At 41.0% G+C, this 19,037-nt stretch overlaps 1 protein-coding gene across 6 annotated transcripts in view; it reads left to right on the plus strand.

Moving 5' to 3' along the window:
• LOC145403027 (echinoderm microtubule-associated protein-like 2) overlaps positions 1 to 19,037 on the plus strand; it is a 333,938-nt gene that overhangs the window by 296,553 nt on the left and 18,348 nt on the right. For all 6 annotated transcript variants that reach the window (XM_080274858.1, XM_080274861.1, XM_080274859.1 and 3 more), the window contains 3 exons: positions 1,265 to 1,390; positions 4,606 to 4,737; positions 18,352 to 18,489. In XM_080274858.1, the coding sequence (XP_080130984.1) occupies positions 1,265 to 1,390; positions 4,606 to 4,737; positions 18,352 to 18,489 (396 nt within the window). The remainder of the gene's footprint in view (positions 1 to 1,264; positions 1,391 to 4,605; positions 4,738 to 18,351; positions 18,490 to 19,037) is intronic.

Here is a 19,037-nt window from a genome sequence, read left to right on the forward strand (position 1 = left end):
GTTCCATGCCATGTCCATATATATATATATATATATATATATATGGACAGACCTATAGTGGTCCAAAATACTGAGTCCGTATATATACAGTCAAACTCATAGTGGCTCAAAATGCTGAGTCCGGACCTATACGGACTTGGTTTTGCGCACATTTGCAGGAAATTATATGAATCTGCCCTTAGTGTGTGACAGTAAAGGGAATGACGGACACTCCTCATCCCCTCCCATGCCTTATACCACTGTAATATATAAAAAAGTGAATATGAAAATACATAAAGTTAGCACGGAGCCCTAACTTCCCATCATCATAGCGTAGTTTCACCTGTGGCCATATTACGTACACCAGGTTGCATTTCCATACTATAAGTACTCCATGCATCCACCCACTCTACACCAAAATTGACTATCTGTCCACATCAGTCGCTGATGGTATCTGAAAGTAGCCATCTGATGCAAAAGTGGGTCACACCGCACTGTCAAGGATATAGTGCTTACCCCTGACTTCCAGTCTAAGTTGGAGAACGTCCAAGTGATGAACTAACTGATAATGATGCATAAATAGTGTATGTAATAAAAATAATATAAGTAAATGTAAGTAAATAGAAGTAAATCATGAAATCAAGTAATGTAAGGAAAATGACATAAGAAATGTGTGATTTACCATAACTAATGTGACAGTGTGCAGCATGAGTGTTTATTGTGCCTTATGCGAGTGTTTATAGTGCCTTTTACCAATATAATACGAAATAAAAGTGAATGTGAAAATACGTATAATTAACATGGAACTCCAACTTCCCATCATCATAGTTTTGACTGTGGCTGCATTATGTAAACCAGGGTACGTTTCCGTACTACATGTACTTCATGCATTCATCCACTCCACACTAAAATGGACTATCTATCCACATCAACCACTGACGGTATCTGAAAGTAACCATCTGATGCTAATCTGGACATGTGGACCAGAACACCTGTTTTCGGGTAGAAAACAGCCGAGGTGAGCACGTTTACTATCAGTAGGCTTATTTTAACCACTTTACAGGTCTACTTGTGGAAAAATGAAGTTGACAATGGCCGGCACTGGGGGGTCACATAGCCTCCCAAACCCTTAGCACTAGGAACCATAAAGCCAACAAAGGCTGAGGCACAGAATGGGTTTAAGATACCTGTATTACCTAAACTCATGCAATTTACAGTGCATTGTAGTAGAGATGATTATGTGTTCTTGTTTGTATTTGACATATCATTTCTTCCTACTGGACAGGTACCGGAACAGTTTGGTGCACCACGTGTAGTAACTAGTGGACGTGGCTCTCAGCTGGTGGTGGGCACAACCCGCAACTGTGTATTAGAGGGATCATTCACCTTCCCAATCAGACCAGTCATGCAGGTATTGGTGAAAAATTTATTTTCAGATTTGTTTCAACCCATTCAGCCTGAAGGTACCATTTTCATTGTATTCTCATCATCCCATAATTGTATTCAGCTTTTGGGGGACCTCTTGTAGTGAAAGAGTAAATGAAGACTGTTCTGTATCTAAGCTTTCCAGTTGAAGAAGTCTCTCCAAAACTGAGTAAAATTATAATTACATCAGTGGATTCAAGGAGTTAAGCCAGTCAGCTTGGGGATGTCTTTTATGTGTGCCATCTCTGTGATGTTATTCATCTCAGGATGGACTTTTTGACGAACTGGAAGGGTTTGATACTCAGCCATAATTAATCTATTTATTTATCTGTTGGTAGCCTTCCCTCCCTTCAAAAAAAACTTTCTGTAAGAATAAACAAAAGTGGTTATTACCTGGATTCTTGGATTGAAAGGGTTAATATGTTTGACATATTACGTCTGGTAGACTTGATAGCCCTTTTCTTGAGGCACAGCAGTTTTGCATGCATAAACCGTCATGTACCACCACTTCAGTGGTGATACCCACCATCCAAACTGAATGCAATACATGCTCAAGTTGTCATTTTTAGGAATGGTGTGATGGTATTGGCAAGGGTATTTTTATGACATGTTAGTGGATCTTGAGAAAGATCAGACATCAGACTTCCCTGCTTCTGCTGGGATTAGACTCATCCTTTTGAACAACTGACCACTTCTTTAACCATTGACCACCTCTTTCTGTCCTACTATATATGCCATGATTCTGTATATGGAACATTAGCAGGACACTGTAATCCTGGAGGGGATGGCCATGATTAAATCACCACAACGTCACTGTATCATCTGCCGTCAGGCAGTGTTTTTCCCATTCCATACCACTTTATTTCGTCCTTCCACCTCATCCTTGATCTTGCTTTACTCCTTTCTCTCCTCACTTCGACACACTGTCATAGTTAACAGAGGATTATGCTATACATCTTGTTATACTGATGGTGATATTGTTAAGAGAGCTGTGTTTTGTTTTTGTTGGTTTAGAGAAGACCTTAAGAGAGTTCCCAGGGAGGTGGTGATAAGGACAGTGAAAAAGCTTGGTATTGACAGGTTAGAGTGATCATGGCAATGTACAAGGGTGCTTGGACCAGGTGAGAGTGAATGGAGGTTTGAGTGATGAGTTTTCCATGAATGTTGGCATGCTTTTAAGCTCCTTATTGCTTATCATGGCACTTGAATCTTTCTGATGTGGCCTCAGAACTGAACTCCCATGGGAGGTATGGTATGCTGATGACTTGATGTTAACTTCAGAGAATGAGAGGGTAGCAGAGGAAAGATTCAGCAAGTGAAAAGATGGAATGGGATACAAGGAGTGTAAAAGCAGATAAAACAGATGTGATGTTCATTGGGGCTGGTGGCAATAGTGTCAAGCAGAGGAAGTGTGACCTTGCACAGTTTGTCACAAAAGTGGGGAAATATATCCATCTTATGCAGTGTTTGTGATAAGTTGGTGTATAAGAGATTTAATGGTGTTAGAGGTAAGCTGCAAGCTGAGAAGTAATGATGATTTTGTATGTGGGATGTGTAGGAGAAAGTATGCAGAGACATAGAAGGCAGGAAAGGATTGATCTCCCTCAAGAGTTGAGTTGTATGGATGAGCATAGTTATTTGGGGGGGGGGGGGGCTGGAACTAGTATGGTGGCAAAAGTAAGGAGTGGTTGGAAGAAGTTCAATGATCTGTTTCCTCTCCTGACATTGACAGGGCTCTCCCACTTTGCTAAGGGGTCCTTGTATGCAGCATGTGTTAGGAATGTAATACTGTACAGTGTTAGACTTGGGTAGTAAAGAAGAGGATGTTCATAGGCTCAGATGTACAGAGATGATAATGATTAGATGAATGTGTAATTCATCGTTGATTGGCAGGCCTGGAGAGGTTAGGATTGTGAATGAAGATTTGACAGGTACGAGTGTACTTGAGTGTATTAGTGTTGTGATAAGGAGGAGTAGATTGAGATGGAGGGGATGGAGGATGACTGTTGGATGTGGAAGGTTAGAGGTTTAAATGCTGAGGATAGAGTATGAAGAGGCAGGCCAAAAAAGACCCAGGACAAGGTCATTGAGTGTGACCTAAGGAATAAGGAAGTGAAGAGAGAGGCTGCTAGAGATTGAGCAGCATGGAGAGCTGCCATTAGGTAACCAAGGCTGACACATGCAAGCATGTTGATAATGAACTAATGAGCATGCAAAGGTGTAAGGAAGCCTCAAATTTTTTAATGGTTGTTTATGGATTGTCCATAATGGTTAAATGTGATTAGCGTGTGTAGTCAGCATCTTTTCATGCATCTGAAGTTTTTATAAAAAACTGAGAGCTTGTCCTCATCTTTGCATACTCAGTTTCAACCTTTTGAATCTAGTTAGGATTAGTATGGAAATTTGGTTCCTGAATGGATGCCACATTTGTGTCTCTCCACTCAGTTAACACAGGCATCCTGACAGGCTTTAATTTACCTTGTTATATGGTTACAACCCAGCATCATAAATGTATTCTTGTGTTACAGGAAACCATTAGGCTTGTCATCTGGTGTAGAGCTACCTGAAATAGATAATAACAGTGATGTGAGAGAAAAGTAGATAGAGAAGATGACTTATCAGTGATCTGTCTGTCCAGCCAGATACCTTAATCCCATAAGAGGTGGCCACAAACAAGTTGCCTTTATGTCGCCCTGTCCTCTACCATCAGGCTGCCCTCCATTCAGCTCACACCCCCATCTTCTCATATCTCTCTCTACTCAATCCTCATTTCATCTCTGGTCTCCTCTTCCATCCCTCTCCACCACATTAACATAGACTCTTCTTGTCTCTTCACATGGCAAAACAGTCATACAGAATATCTCCTAATGCTTTCAGTTACATCCACAACAAGACCACAATGCTTCTTCACTTCCTCATTTGTCTGTCTGTCTTCCATGTAATTCCACCTCCTCCCTGAAATAACTCATTTCTGCTGCTTTCACTCTTCACTTGTGACCCACCAACAGTATCCAAGCTTCACTTCCAAATGTTAGAGAAAGGATCATAGAACTCATCCGCTTATTTTTATTTATTTTATTTTATTTTTCTAACTAACTATTTTATTGCACAAATTGGTGAGAATTGGAATGATAATATTTAATACTATGCTACCTAGTGAGAACTGGAAATGTAATTTACGTATTATTACGCTACCGTCAGGGTCACACAGAGGAATTGTGGGCATTAGCACCTCACCCAAGCCAGCAGCAGTTCCTGACTGCCGGGTATGACCGCACCTGCTACCTCTGGGACACCATGGCTCATACTATTGTCTGGAGCAAGGACATTGGGGTAGGTTTTCTTTATGAGTTATCAAGAAAACTTCATGTGTTCTTAGGGTACAATTTGGAATTATCTTCATATTCAGCAGACCCTTGCTATAGTGGAGTAATTGGGGGAAGCCTTATCCAATAAAGCTAATACAGTAGTCCTTTATTTCTGATGCCCCCACCCCACCCCCATGTGGGATTTCAAGCACATGCTTGTAAATAAAAGAGTTCTATAGCATATTCTAGTACTAAAAGTGAAAACTGTACCCATTTTACACTAACTTGGCCGATAATTTTGTCGTTTTGCAGCATATTTCACATTTGGCCAATAATTTTGTTCTTTTGCAGCATATTTCACATCCATGTCATAGCACTTCTTCATGACTAGTATATATAGTCTTTTATTACAATGCAGCAATCATGATGGGGAGAGGGCAGTATCAGGCCAAGCTGAAGTAAACAGGGTAGGAAACACATGTATTGTGCCCCATTTAACGTCCATTGTTTGTTAAATCCGGCAGAAGTTTGATGGCCTTTGTAGTGTCTGTTAAATCCAGTATCCAGTCTATTGAGGTTCGTTAAAACAAGGGTGTACTGCACTGTGTGATTTATGTGGATTTGTATAAAAAAAAGTGTTTTGCTACTTTTTAAAAAACTTGACACAATGCAGAATAAAACTATAGTGCAATACACTGAATTATCCATCAGCACATAAATAACTTTGGCCTGGGAGGAAGGTAAAGTCCCAGAGGATTGGAAGTCAGTATAATTATTCCCCTGTTCTTTCCTTCCATCCTCTTATGTCTTTCTTTCCTTCAGTCTTTCCCCATCCTTCTGCCTACAGGTGACTTTACACTCCCTCTTCTGTCTTTCTTTTCTTCATTCTTTTCTCTCCCTTCTGCCTGTGGGTGACTCTACACTGAGTGACAAGCCAAATGGTTTCCTGTACACCAGGAAGTAATTTACTATGCTGGGTGGTAACCATATAACCAAATTTTAGCACCTGGTGGTTTAGTGAGTAATTATTGCGCTCCAATCTGATTGAGCTGGTGAAGGTTTCTATCCAAGGGGTGGTTAGGGTTTATTGCTAACATAATGCCACTCAGGGATAAGTGAGGCTGATCACTCTCATCTTAAATGTCAGGACTGGCTCCCTAGCCGTGGGCTCCTGCGCATCTCATGGGGCAATGTAGGATTGGATGATGGATGGATGGACAAAGGGAAAGGGGAAAAAGAAGTGTGTGGTAATCATAGGGACATTTGTCTTCTTAGTATAATAGGAATAGTATATGGTAGGATACTTATTAACAGAGTTAGGGTTATAACAGAGGACTGAAGACAGAAGAACAGGGAGGTTTTAGGAAGGGAAGAGGTTGTGTAGATCAGATATTCATTCTTAGGTCTTTAGTGGAAAAGTTTCTAGAGAAAGGAAAGAAGTTGTATGCTGCCTTCATGGATTTGGAGAAAGCATATGACAGGGTGGGTAGACAGGGACTGTGGAAAGTATTAAGAATATATGGAGTAAATGTGAGTTTTGAATGCCGTGAAGAGTATGTATGAGGGTGCTAAGGCTGCATTGTGTGTGGATAGTGAACTGAGTGAATTTTTCTGTTTGAAGGTTGGATTGAGACAGGGATGTGTCATGTCTCCATGGTTGTTCAATCTGTATATGGATGGTGTTATAAAGGAGACACAAGGTAGGACAGTGGGTGTTGGAGTGGCTGTAACGAGAAAGGGCAGCATGTGGAAACTCCCTGTACTGTTGTTTGCAGATGATACTGTGTTGTTAATTGAAGACGGAGGGGAGCTGCAAGGCTTGGTGAATGAGTTCGGGAAAGTGTGTAAGCAACAGAACCATAAGATTAATGTAGGGAAGAGTAAAGTTATGGTCTTTGAGAGAAATGATGTCACTGAATGTACAGTGCGGTTGGATGAGGAGGAGGTGGAAAGTGTGAGTGCGTTTAAGTACTTGGGTAGTGTGATGAGTAAGGATGGATGTTTAGAGGGTGAAGTGCTTGAAAGGGCACAAGGAAGAAAGGTTGCTGGTTCTTTGAAAGCACTGATAAGAAACAGGGGAGTGAGCATCGAAGTGTAAAAGTTACTGCATGACAGTATTGTGGTACCATCTCTAATGTATGGAAGTGAAGCATGGACCTTGCTGGAGGGACAGAAGTCAAGAGTGAGAGCAGTGGAAATGAGTCATTTGGGAGGAGCATGTGGAGTCACATGGAGAGACAGACTGATTAATAAGGAAGTGAAGGAGCATTGTGGTGTGGATGTGGATGTGATAGGAAGTGTTAAGAGAAACACATTGAGGTGGTTTGGCCATGTGGAGAGAATGGAGAGCGTGAGAGTGACGAGGAGAATGCATGTGAGTTAGGTGGAAGAGGGAGAGGGAGGGGGAGGCCAAGGATGAGATGGAGGGATGGAGTGGAGAGATATATGAGAGAGGAGGGTGTGAGGTGGGAGCAAGGCAGTGAAATTGTGGGGGACAGGGCGACATGGAGGTGATTTGTTTGTGGCCATCCCTTACGGGATTAAGGTGTCTGGCAGTAGAGAGATAGATAGACATTGTAACACAGTGGCACCTCCATGCTAAGGGATCTTTGTGTGTGGCATGTTTTAGGAGTGCAATGCTGAATGGTAGTTAAATCTGGGCTGTAAAGGTAGAGGATATTCGTAGGCTCAAATGTACAGATACAACAATGGTTAGAGGGATGTGTAGTGCATCCTTGAATGGCCAGGATTGCAATTGAAGAGTTGAGAGGAAGGATTGGACTTGATTGTATTGGTGTTGTGATGAAGAGGCATAGATTGAGGTGGTCTGAGCATGTTGAGAAGATGTACAGTCGTGGCCATAAATAATCACCTATCATCCTGTACCCCATGCCTCAGACTGGCTCGTTTATGCATGGCAAGTCACACTAGAGTAAGAGGGGCTGAGAGGGAGGGGCCAGAGAGAGAAGGGAAGGTGGGTGGGGGGACAAGTGATGGTGCTTGGGTGGAGTGAGGGAGGGGAGGGAGAAGGAAAGGCGAAGTTGTGGCCACATAATTTGTCTATTTTCCTTCATTCAGGGCATCATATAAAGAAGTTACTATTCAGTAGATAAAGCTGCATTACACCATGTATAGCGATGTCAGATAACAGGCTTTAGATAGGTGGTGACATCAAGGACTGGCTCATAAGAAAAAAATACTGTACTGACATGACAGATTCAAATATTAGTGCAGAGCCTTGGAGACTGTGTGGGCCCAGATTGTCAAAGCGAGGAAGCCAGAGAATGAGAGGACACGGGCCTGCCTCCTCCAGCACACTGAGGACAGAGTGGGACTGTTCAGTCGAAACCAGCAAACCATCAATAACATTGTTTCCCTGGTGCCGAGAAGTCTGCATGAGGTTTTTAAGGCATGAGGTCACTGGACTACTTACTAAGGTGTTCCTGGTTGCTTTGGGTTACCCAGTGTCGGTAAACATTGACATAGATATAGTTTGGAAGTTTGGGTAGGATTTTGTTTAGTTTTCCTTCCAACAAATTATGAGAAATACCGTTATCATATCCACCCATGAGCTCAGACATCAAATTTATTTACCTTTTATGCAGAATTATTTTAAATAGCCTTTTCATATTGAGATATCATTAAATAATTATTGAGCTGACATGATGGTGACTGTACAGAGGGAGTGTATATCGCGAGGCTGATCATATTTACTTGGACACAGCCATTTCAAAGGTTGTGTATAATATATAGTTCCAAAAATTAATTATATGTAAGGGTAGAGGACGTTTCTTACACAAACATTATGGAAATCAGAGCCATCCAGATTCCATTCTGCATCTGAAGTCAGAATACACAGATAAACACAAATATCTGGCTGCGCACTAATGTTTGATCTGTCACGTCAGTATATTTCTCACGAGCCAGTCCTTGATATCGCCACCTATCTAATATCTGACGCCGCTATACAAGGTGTAATGCAACGTTATCTACTGAATAGTAACTCTTTTATATGATGCCCTGAGTGAGAGAAAATAGACAAATTATGTGGCCACGACTTCACATTTCATTCTCCCTCCCCTACCTACCATCCTTCCCCTGCCTCACTCCACCCCAGCACCATCGTTCGTCCCCCTACCCACCTTCCCTTCTCTCTCTGGCCCCTCCCTCTCAGCCCCTCTTACTCCAGTGTGACTTGCTGCACATAAATGAGCCAGTCTGAGGCATGTGGTACAGGAGGATAGGTGATTATTTATGGCCACAACTGTACAATGAAAGTAGGGCATGCAGGGTGAGGAGTATGAACATCAGAGGTAGGGTTGTGAGAGGCAGACCATGAAAGATCTTTGATGAGGTCATAGAACATAACATCAGGGATAAGGGACTGAATAGGGACATTGCCAGAGGTTGAGCTGTGTGGAAAGATGCCATTCGGTGACCAAGGTCAATGCGTGCAAGCATGTTGGAGCCTTTATAAACAATACGAAACAATACTGATACTGAGTGCACACACTTTTTGACATGAGTGAGACATGAGACACTTTGTTGAATGCTTTATAAAAGTTAAAGTTGTTGTGCTTTGCCAGTCTGTCTGATTGAGCAGACCCATCAACTGTAGGCAATTGCAGGGCTATGCTTTACATTGAACCATTGCTTTCTAGTGGCTGACAGCACCTCAACACGGTGAGATTCAGGGATTAGTGTGGAGGTTTGGTTCCTGCTTAGATGCTGCATTTGTGTCTCTCCACTCAGTTAACAGTTGCACCATAGTAGGCCCCACATCACTCCATTACAGGCATACCCTGGTTTAACGATGCAATTGGTTAAGTAAAAACCCATCATTAGGCGGGGTTGTATCTCGGGGAAGATTTAACATGTAAAATATAGGGATGCATTTCTCAGCCTTGGGTTTCCTCCCCAACCAAGTCCTAACCCTGCCCAAATGAGTCCCCCAAAAATGTTTAAAGGCAATTTAAATGACATAACAGTTGTAAAAGAAGCTAACCTAAGCCAAAAACCGGTGCCCGTTTCGCTTGTACCCAGTCAAGGTTAATGGAAAATGTGATCTCCGACTCGATTTCAAACTCAGTAAAGAAGTAGCAGCAGCACTGTATACAATCCCACCTTCAGGCAGTCTCGGGACAATTAAATTAACATCTGGCATGCATGATAATAATGTATGAATGATGGAGAATCATCCAAGGTACAAATTGTTGTGACGGAGAATAATTGATGTTTTGACAGGGAATGCTGTTGACAGAATGCGATTGATGATGCGATCAGGATAGCCTTTGCAACAGCCCCTCTTTTTGTCATTTTAGTTACTGTTCTGGTTGCTAGCTCCATCATTTTCTTCTCTCTTATTTTTCAACAATTATTTGGAAATTCCTTTGTATTTTCAAAGTGTTTTCCCTTGAACAGCCCGAATTTAAACACATGATTTATCAGTCGATAATGTGATTGGGATAGCCTTTTTAATGGTCCCTCTTTATGCCGTTTCAGTTACTGTTCTGGTTGCTGAGCTCATTTATTTTCTTCTCTCTTATTTTCCAATATTTATTTAGAAAGTCCTTTGTATTTTCAAAGCTTTTTTCCTTGAACAGCCCAAATGTAAACACATGATTTATTGATGTCACAGTTTTCATCAATGCATGAAATGTTTGCTCTTTAAGGCTTTCATAATTATGAATATTTATTTAAAATTATTATTATGTATTCCATGATAGGTTAGTGGTCAGACATGAAATATTTTTTGTTTTGAGTTGCCTAGTTTTCCACACTGTTTTGTACCTCATCTGATGGGCAAGAATCTGTACCCCAAATGACAATGCTCACTCCACTTATAACTAAAACACATTAATCTAAGTCTAAAAACAGTTTATAAATCAACTTGAAAAAAAAAATCGGTAAAAAAAATCAAAACCCATCGCAAAACTGGGGGTAGGCCTACAGTAGGTGGGGTAGGTGGTAATTTTGTCCCCATCACTGTTTCGGGGTATCACATCTAGGGGTATCGTAAATTGGGGTTTGCCTGTATTTGGCTGTATGATTACCATTCAGCATTGTAAATGGTTTCCTGAGTTGCAGGAAACCATTTGGCTTGTCCCATAGTGTAGAGCCACCTGAATTAGAAAGAAGGTACTAAATATTGTGACAAGAAGAATGGGAGGAGAAGAGGACAGACACAGAAAACAATGATATACATGAAGGAAGAAGAAGGCAGCAATATGCATACATCATGTGAGTGGATGATGGGTGCTCCCACCTACCACTAAGAAAGTCTGTGTAAAAGATGTCAACTACTTCATTCCTGTCCTGCTTACTCAGTATTCTGTAGAAAAATTTGAGTAAGTTTGTTAGGTACAATCTGTAGCATCTGAACTCTTTCTGGGGGTCTGTAATCAGGTTATTTTTCAGGTGTTTGACAATCCTGTCTACAGTGATTCCATCTAACAGCTTTGCTGTGATAGAGATCAGGTGAATTGGATGGTAATTCTGAGCTTATTCTTCATCCCCACTTTGTAAGATTGGGGTAACATCTGCAGACGTCTAGTCTTCTGTCACTTTCCGTTTCCAGTGACTTGTTGAATATTTCTGCAACTAAAGGAGCCACCTCATCAGTGGTCATGCACTTCTTTGAGAACTCTTGGAAGGGTTTTATCTGAACCTGGTGACTTGTAAATGTTTAGCTTGTCAGTTCTTTGTGTCACCTCCTCAGATGTACGAGTACATATGTTAATGGCTGAGAGAGAGAGAATTATCCCTTATATTTGGTGGAGAGAGGAGGGGGGGGGGGGAGTTACAAGGAAAGTTAAAATCTCAAAGACCTTGCAGTCCATACGAAGGAGATACTTCATAATTGCTTGTGACTGCATATGCTGTTCGCAGTTATTCCAGTCAATTACGATCATATCAAGGTTTCTTTTAAAAATCTCAACTGTAAGATTATTAGCAACATCCTTGGGGAGTCTGTTACAGGTGGAACAGATCTTATATAGGAAAAAGTGTGCACATATGCTGGTGTTAAATCTTTCACATCCTGCTTCCAGCCATGGTTGCATGTTGAGTTCATGTTGAGACTAAACAGCTGAAGATTGCCAGACCCATTCAGTATTTTAAACACTTCATTGAAATGACTCCATAGTCAATGAGTTTCTATTGAAAACATTCCCAGGGCCCTCAGGCAATCCTGATAACTCAGTCTTCTGATAGATATCACCTGCCTTTAGCAACGTGGAGCAATAATGTTTTTTGCCTGCGTTTTTGTGTGTGTGTGTTTTGCTATAGTCTGTGTACCTGTTACCATTATTTCTCATGAATGGCTGAGCTTTCAACACGAAACCTTCAAGGTATCAAGATAAGGCCAAAATCTTGAATGAGTTAAAAAATGGGCACTTGGGGTCAAGGTCAGGGTCACAAGACTGGCTGCCAAAGGTCAACTAGTTTTTATCACCTACCTTTAGCACCATTATTTCTCATGAATGGCTTGAGCTATCAACATGATACCTTCAGAGTATCAAGATATGGCCAAAACCTTGAATGAGTTTGAAAATGGGCACTAAGGTCAAGGTCAGGGTCACCAAAATGGTTGCCCAGGGTCAACTAGTTATTATTGCCTGCCTTTAGCACCATTATATGACATGAATGGCTTGAGCTGTGAACATGAAACCTTCAGGGTATCAAAATATGGCCAAAATCTTGGGGGAGTTCAAAAATGGACACTCAGGGTTGAGGTTGTCACCAAAATGGCTGCCAAAGGTCAACTTGTTTCTTTAATGTGGATTGTCTTTTTGTGAAATGCAGTGACTGAATTCTGTAGAGTTTTGCAAACTCTTATCACATTTGGTTTGTAAGTAGCTTGTAACTTGGCCAACAGCATATGCTGGGAGGCAATTAACATTCGGTTTCTGAATGCTGTTCTTTCATTGGAATAAGTTTTGCAGCTCTAATTTTAACCTTTGAAGTCAGACTATGTCTTTCCTAAGTGTGGGAAACCAGAACTGCACTGCATAGATCAGAAGCAGCTGTATTAAGGGGTTATAGAGTGTAAGAACAATATTCCTATAATAAAACTGCCTCTGGATGTAGCCTTGCGATTTCTGGGCCTTTATCTTTACTTTGATGCAGTGTTTTGGAAAAATTAGTTCACTACTGTTCAGTGCACCTAAGTCATTTTCCAAGCAAGTCATCCTTAAAATTTTTTCCTACAGTGATGCAGGATTTGCATGGCCATTAGGCATCAACTTGCATTTCTCCAAGTTAAATTTCATTTTTCATGTCCCAGACCATTCCCATGGCCTCCACAAGTTTGTCTTGTGTTTTTCAATCCCTTCAAGACTACTCACATTTTCTCCAAGTTTGATGTCATCTGCAAACTTGAGATCACACTTAGCAGGCTGACATCTGTGTCATTGGTATATATGAGGAACTGGAGTGGACCACAGACTGACCTTGTGGAACTCCAGAAGTGGCTGAAGCCCATTCAGATCTGTGTCATTGATTTATTTGAGGAACTGGAGTGGACCAAGAACTGACCTTGTGGAACTCCAAAAGTGGCTGAAGCCCATTCAGAAGTTCTTATTTAATTTTCTTTATTTCTGTTACTTCATTTGTAACCTTTGATTGTGACTAGGAAAAGATGAATAACAGACAAGGATAGAAGTAACAGGAGGAAGGTAGGAAAGGAAGAGGAAGAGGAAATTTGGGAGAAAAACAGAGATGAGGAGAGAAACAAGATTCTTAATGTGAGTCAGTGTGAGCTTTTATAACAGAAAAACATATCCTGACATACAGAGGACCAATTTGCAAGATAACCCAAGTTCAACAAATGACTGTGTAAACTGGGTAATGTATGAATACATACCAGGTAAGGATGGTGGGCCTACTGTATTTGTGTTTTAGGTGTAACTAACCTTTCTCTTAAAAACTTGCATGACATAGCATTATAGGTATACGTTGGTGATGGTCAAACACCGAGCCCCCTTTTCCCATAGGTTATATATTGTACTCTGTTATACAAGCATTCACTTGGCAAGCAGATTTTCACAAATGTAACAACATTAAACTCTTGTATCTGGTGTAAACTGCCAAAGGGGTGTTGTTAGTTGATATACTGATGGATTGTGATGTAATAGCCTCCCCAACCCCACCAAGGAGGGTCTGACCCCCCTATAAAACTCTATAATTGTACTGTATAACTGGTCTTAGGTAGAAAAATACCCTTGTAATACTGTGATACGCATGACAAAATACAGTATCATTGTACTGATGAATGAGCTGGTGCCATCATTGTACTGATGAATGAGCTGGTGCCAGCCAGTCTAACATTGCACTGCCACCAAACATGTATATAAATCACATACACCAGTACAGTAACATATTTCACTGAAGTCTTGACATTAGAGATGTTGTTACACATATGTTTAACAGTCAGTGGAGCAATGTATTGTTGGCGTGACAATGTGAGAAGCACCAGTCCGGCAGTGTTTGTTTATAGCCATGAGCAAAAGTTAAACGACAATATTCTCCCAGTGTTAAGCACTGTTTTCCCTATTTCTTTTTTCTCCCCAAACAACATCATGTTCTGCATTCTTATACTGTCATGTGTAATTCATATTGCTGTGACAAGAACAGTTAATGCTGCCATAGACCTAGCTTGTTGTGACATTGAAATTTTGTTATGGCTGAACATACACATCAGGCTTGGTGTTATTTAGCAGTGTAAATGTTGTCATATGTCGATGTTTTTCCCAGTGACAAAATTTTTATTCTCTTGTTATGATCATGTACACTTTAATCACTAATTTGGTGATGGTATAGTTGAATGTATGCAAATTCATTTGTTCAGTAGAGGACATATATTAAAGTTGTCTATCTATTTATTGCTTGACACCTTACTCCCATAAGGGATGGTCACAAAAAAATCACCTGCATGTCACCCTCTCCTCTGCCATTTCACTGCCCTCCTCCCAGCTCACACACGATACAACCCCTCTCTCATATACCTCTCCACTCCATCCCTCGATCTCATCCTTGGCCTCTTCCTCCCTCTCCCCCCTTCCACCTCACGCACGTGCATTCTCCTCGTTAGTCGCTCGCTCTCCATCCTCTCCACATGTCTGAACCACTTCATTATATTTCTCCTAATGTTTTCTGTCACACATCCACATTCACACCACAACGCTTCTTCACTTCCTCATTTGTCAGTCTCTCTCTCCATGTGACTTCACATGCTCCTCTCAGGTAACTCATATCCATTGCTGTCATTCTTGACTTGTGTCCTTTGAACAGAGTCCAAGCTTCACTTCCATATGTTAGAGTCTGTATCACAATACTTTCATGCAGCGACTTTTTTACTTCCATGCTCACTTCCCTATTTCGTGTTCCTGCTTTCAAAGAACCAGCAACTGTTCTTCCTTCTTGTACCCATTCAAGCACTTCATCCTCCAAAATTCCATCCTTAATCATCACACTACCCAAGTACTTAAATGCAGTCACATTTTCCATTTCCTCAGTAGAGGACATACAGTATATTAAAGATGTCTATCTATTTATTGCTTGACACCTTCCTCCCATAAGGGATGGCCACAAAAAAAATCACCTGTATGTTGCCCTGTTCTCTGCCATTTCACTGCCCTCCTCACAGCTCAGACACCCTTCTCTCATATATCTCTCCACTCCATTTCTCGATCTCATCCCTTGCCTCTCCCCCCCTCCACCTCACTCACATACATTCTCCTCATTACTTGCTCGCTCTCCATCCTCTCCACATGGCCAAACCACTGCATTGTATTTCTCCTAACACTTTCTGTCACATCCACATCCACACCACAATGCTCGTTCACTTTCTTATTTGTCAGTCTGTCTCTTCATGTGACTTCACATGCTCCTCTCAGATAACTCATATCCACTGCTCTCATTCTTGACTTGGGTCCTTTGAACAGGGTCCAAGCTTCACTTCCATATGTTAGAGATCGTATCACAATACTCTCGTGCAGCAACTTTTTTGCTTCCATGCTCACTTCCCTATTTCTTGTCCTTGCTTTCAAAGAACCAGCAACCGTTCTTCCGTCTTGTACCCTTTCAAGCACTTCATCCTCCAAACTTCCATCCTTAATCATCACACTACCCAAGTACTTAACTTCAGTCACATTTTCCATTTCCTCATCTTTCAGCCTCACTGTAGATCCAGTGACCTCATTTCTCTCAAAGACCATAATTTTACCCTTCCTAACATTCACCTTTAGATTCTGTTTCTTACACACTCCTGAACTTATTTACTAAGGCTTGCAGTTCCCCTTCATCTCAGATAATAATACAGTATCATCTGCAAACAACAGTACAGAAAGTTTCCAAACACTGCAGTCTCTCATTAGGCCACTCCAACATCCATTGCCCTAACTTGTATCTCTTATAATCCCGTCCATGTACAGATTGAACAGTCTTGAAGATGTGACACATCCCTGTTTGAATCCAACATTCAGATAGAAAAATTCACTCAGTTCACCATCCACACGAACTGCAGCCTTGGCACCCTCATCCATACTCTTCACAGTATTCAACAGCTTCCCATTTACAGTACTCTATTTATTCTTAATATATTCCACATTCCTTGTCCATCCACTCTGTCATATGCTTTCTTGAAATCCATGATGGCTGCATACAACTTTCCCTTCACTAGAAATTTTTCCACTAGAGGCCTCAGGACGGAAACTTTTCCACTAGAGGCCTCAGGATGAATATCCGATCTACACAACCTCTTCCGTTCTTCAACTAATTCCTCTGATATTTCCCTAACTGATATTTCCCTAACTCTGTCAGTAAGTGTCCTGCCTTATACTTTTCCTATTACACTACGAAGACAAATGCCTTTATGATTACCACACACTTCTTTTTCCCTTTTTTTATACACGCGAATAATTATACCTGATTTCCAATCCTCTGGGACTCTACCATCCTCCCGGGCCAATCTGTAAGCTTATGAAACAGTTAGTTCTGCCACAATATTTGGTTTCATTATGAAGAGGATGTTAATAGAAAAGTGCTCTTTGGTTGACTTTTCGAACTGGAGGGTTAAATATATCCTCTCTTTTTTTTATTTTTTTTTTTTTTTCAAGTACAAACTCAGGTCATTTCAGAAGTGAGGTGTATTGTATATTATTCTTTCTGTTTACAGTATGAGCAATATTTCGCATCCCTTTATTTTATTTTTTTTTTTTTTAAACTCTAGATCAGTAATTTCCATGAAAGCCTGTTATTAACTGTATTGTACAGGCTATAAAAAATTTTTCGGCACTCGTACGGCACGATACATTATGCCACACTACACGAGGCATTCTGAATCATCTCCTGAATTGCGGTATGTGGTTGGTATCCTGTGTTGCTGGTGTGTGTTAATTATTTGTCTTAATTATGAAATCCACTGGGAGAGGGAGAGAGATAAAGGGGTACCAACCACACCACGTATTCATGCTGTCTGTAATAGCAATCGTTGCGAAGGGTATCAGAGCAGGGGGTGCCGAAAATTTTTTGAGAGGATGTACATAATACTGTACACACACTGTATGCCTGACACCTGGAGGCAGAGCAAGGCAGACAGAAAGAAGATAGGCATATCTTACCTAGTATGAGAGACGTGTGAGGCATGCACGAGAAATAAAACAGAAGACATCAGGGGGAATGTACTAACCAGAGAGTAGCTAGAGATTCACTTATTACAGTAAATCCCATGTGGTTAGTATGTAAATACCTTGTGTTCCAGTGGCATAGGAGGTGATAATGCACTGCCCCTCCTCCACTGCCTTACTTATGCTTCATCCCTGGTCAAGTTTTCTGATAATCTTCTGCTTCTTTTTAAGGGATAGGACATTCCTGATATGCTTGGCAGGTGGAGGTGCCATTGAGACAGGGTTACTGAAATGCACGACTAACTCCATCATCTGCACAGTTGCTATGCTCATTATTAATAGTAGAAGGAGACCAGAGAGCATTGGCCTTGGGGGGGGAGGGGAGACTAACACTTTGTTATTCATTCTGGGATGAAATACTTGTGGAAATAAGAGTATGAAATGCATTGAAGATGAGGGATATACATAATATCAGACATGAGGGGGGGGGGGGAGATAGAGACATACAGGTAACAAATTAGAAAGAAAATTTCCAAGTTTGGCAACATTGAAACAGTGTTTGGGTGGCAGGAGTCCCACTGAATGTTGCAGGTTTCAGATTTGGTGCATCCTGCAGATTGCAAAAAATTTTCTCTCATTTGTTGTGACAAAGATGCATGCCAGATAATGAGGTGATGGATGTGAGAGAGTTTATTGTACTCGTAATGTTGGGACCTCCCCGTACAGTACAGTAACATTCTGTCATCCTTATTGCATTATTTAAGGGTGTTTTTGTAAGTCTGTAGAGTTATATAGTACAGATATAGGGTTTTATAGGGAGCTAGGCCCCCTTTGGTTTTTTCGTAGGGGGTACTACGTTACTATCTGTCAGTGTGTCACCTTCCGGCTTCCCCTTGGTCATTGTGTGCAGGGTTCCAGTAATTGAGAGTTAGTGTATATGAGTCTGTGTCATCATACATCAGTGTTTATAAGAAAAGAAAATGTCACCATTCATAAATATTCCCTGCCCACAGGAGCCAGCACAGTCAGCCACATTTTCCAACAATGGTGAGATGGTGATTGTGGGAACTACCAGTGGACGGTGGTTTGTGATGGATGCCGAAACGAGGGAAATGTACTCTCAACACACTGATGGCAATGAACCCATTCAGGTGAGTTCTTTGGTCTTGTTGGCCTGAGAGATGCAAAGGCAGTAGCTATTGATAAATCAGATTTTTTTTTTTTTTTTTTTTTTTTTTTTTTTTTTTTTTTTATAGCAGCAGAGGAAACAATGAATTATAAAAGAAAAAAATCCATACACCAGGTTACAGATATCCTCCATTCATAGAAAGTCTTTAACAGTTGGACTTGAAAAGCCATAGATTGAAGTTGGGGGGGAAACCACTCAGGGGAAGCGAGTTCCAAAGAGATGCAGTTCGGGGAATAAAAGAATTTTGATGGGCAGAAGTTCTGCAGTATGGCATTGTGACAGTCCAGTCACGAGTGCTACCAGATGCCTGTTAAGCATAGGGGAAGTCTTGGAGAGGTGACACGATGGATACAACTTATCTGAACATTTGCCATAAAAGTATCTAAAATACTGTAATGCAAGGAAGGCAACATTCCTTTTACTTGTAGGGGAGGTAGTTCATTTGCAATAGTAGGGTTATTAATACAGTAATTCTAAAAGCTTTATCCTAAATTTTGTCTAATTATTTTA

Source organism: Coenobita brevimanus, chromosome 60 (assembly GCF_032717465.1).
Source record: "Coenobita brevimanus isolate Jiangsu-jjx chromosome 60, ASM3271746v2, whole genome shotgun sequence".
In the NCBI taxonomy this organism is placed as follows: Eukaryota; Metazoa; Arthropoda; class Malacostraca; order Decapoda; family Coenobitidae; genus Coenobita; species Coenobita brevimanus.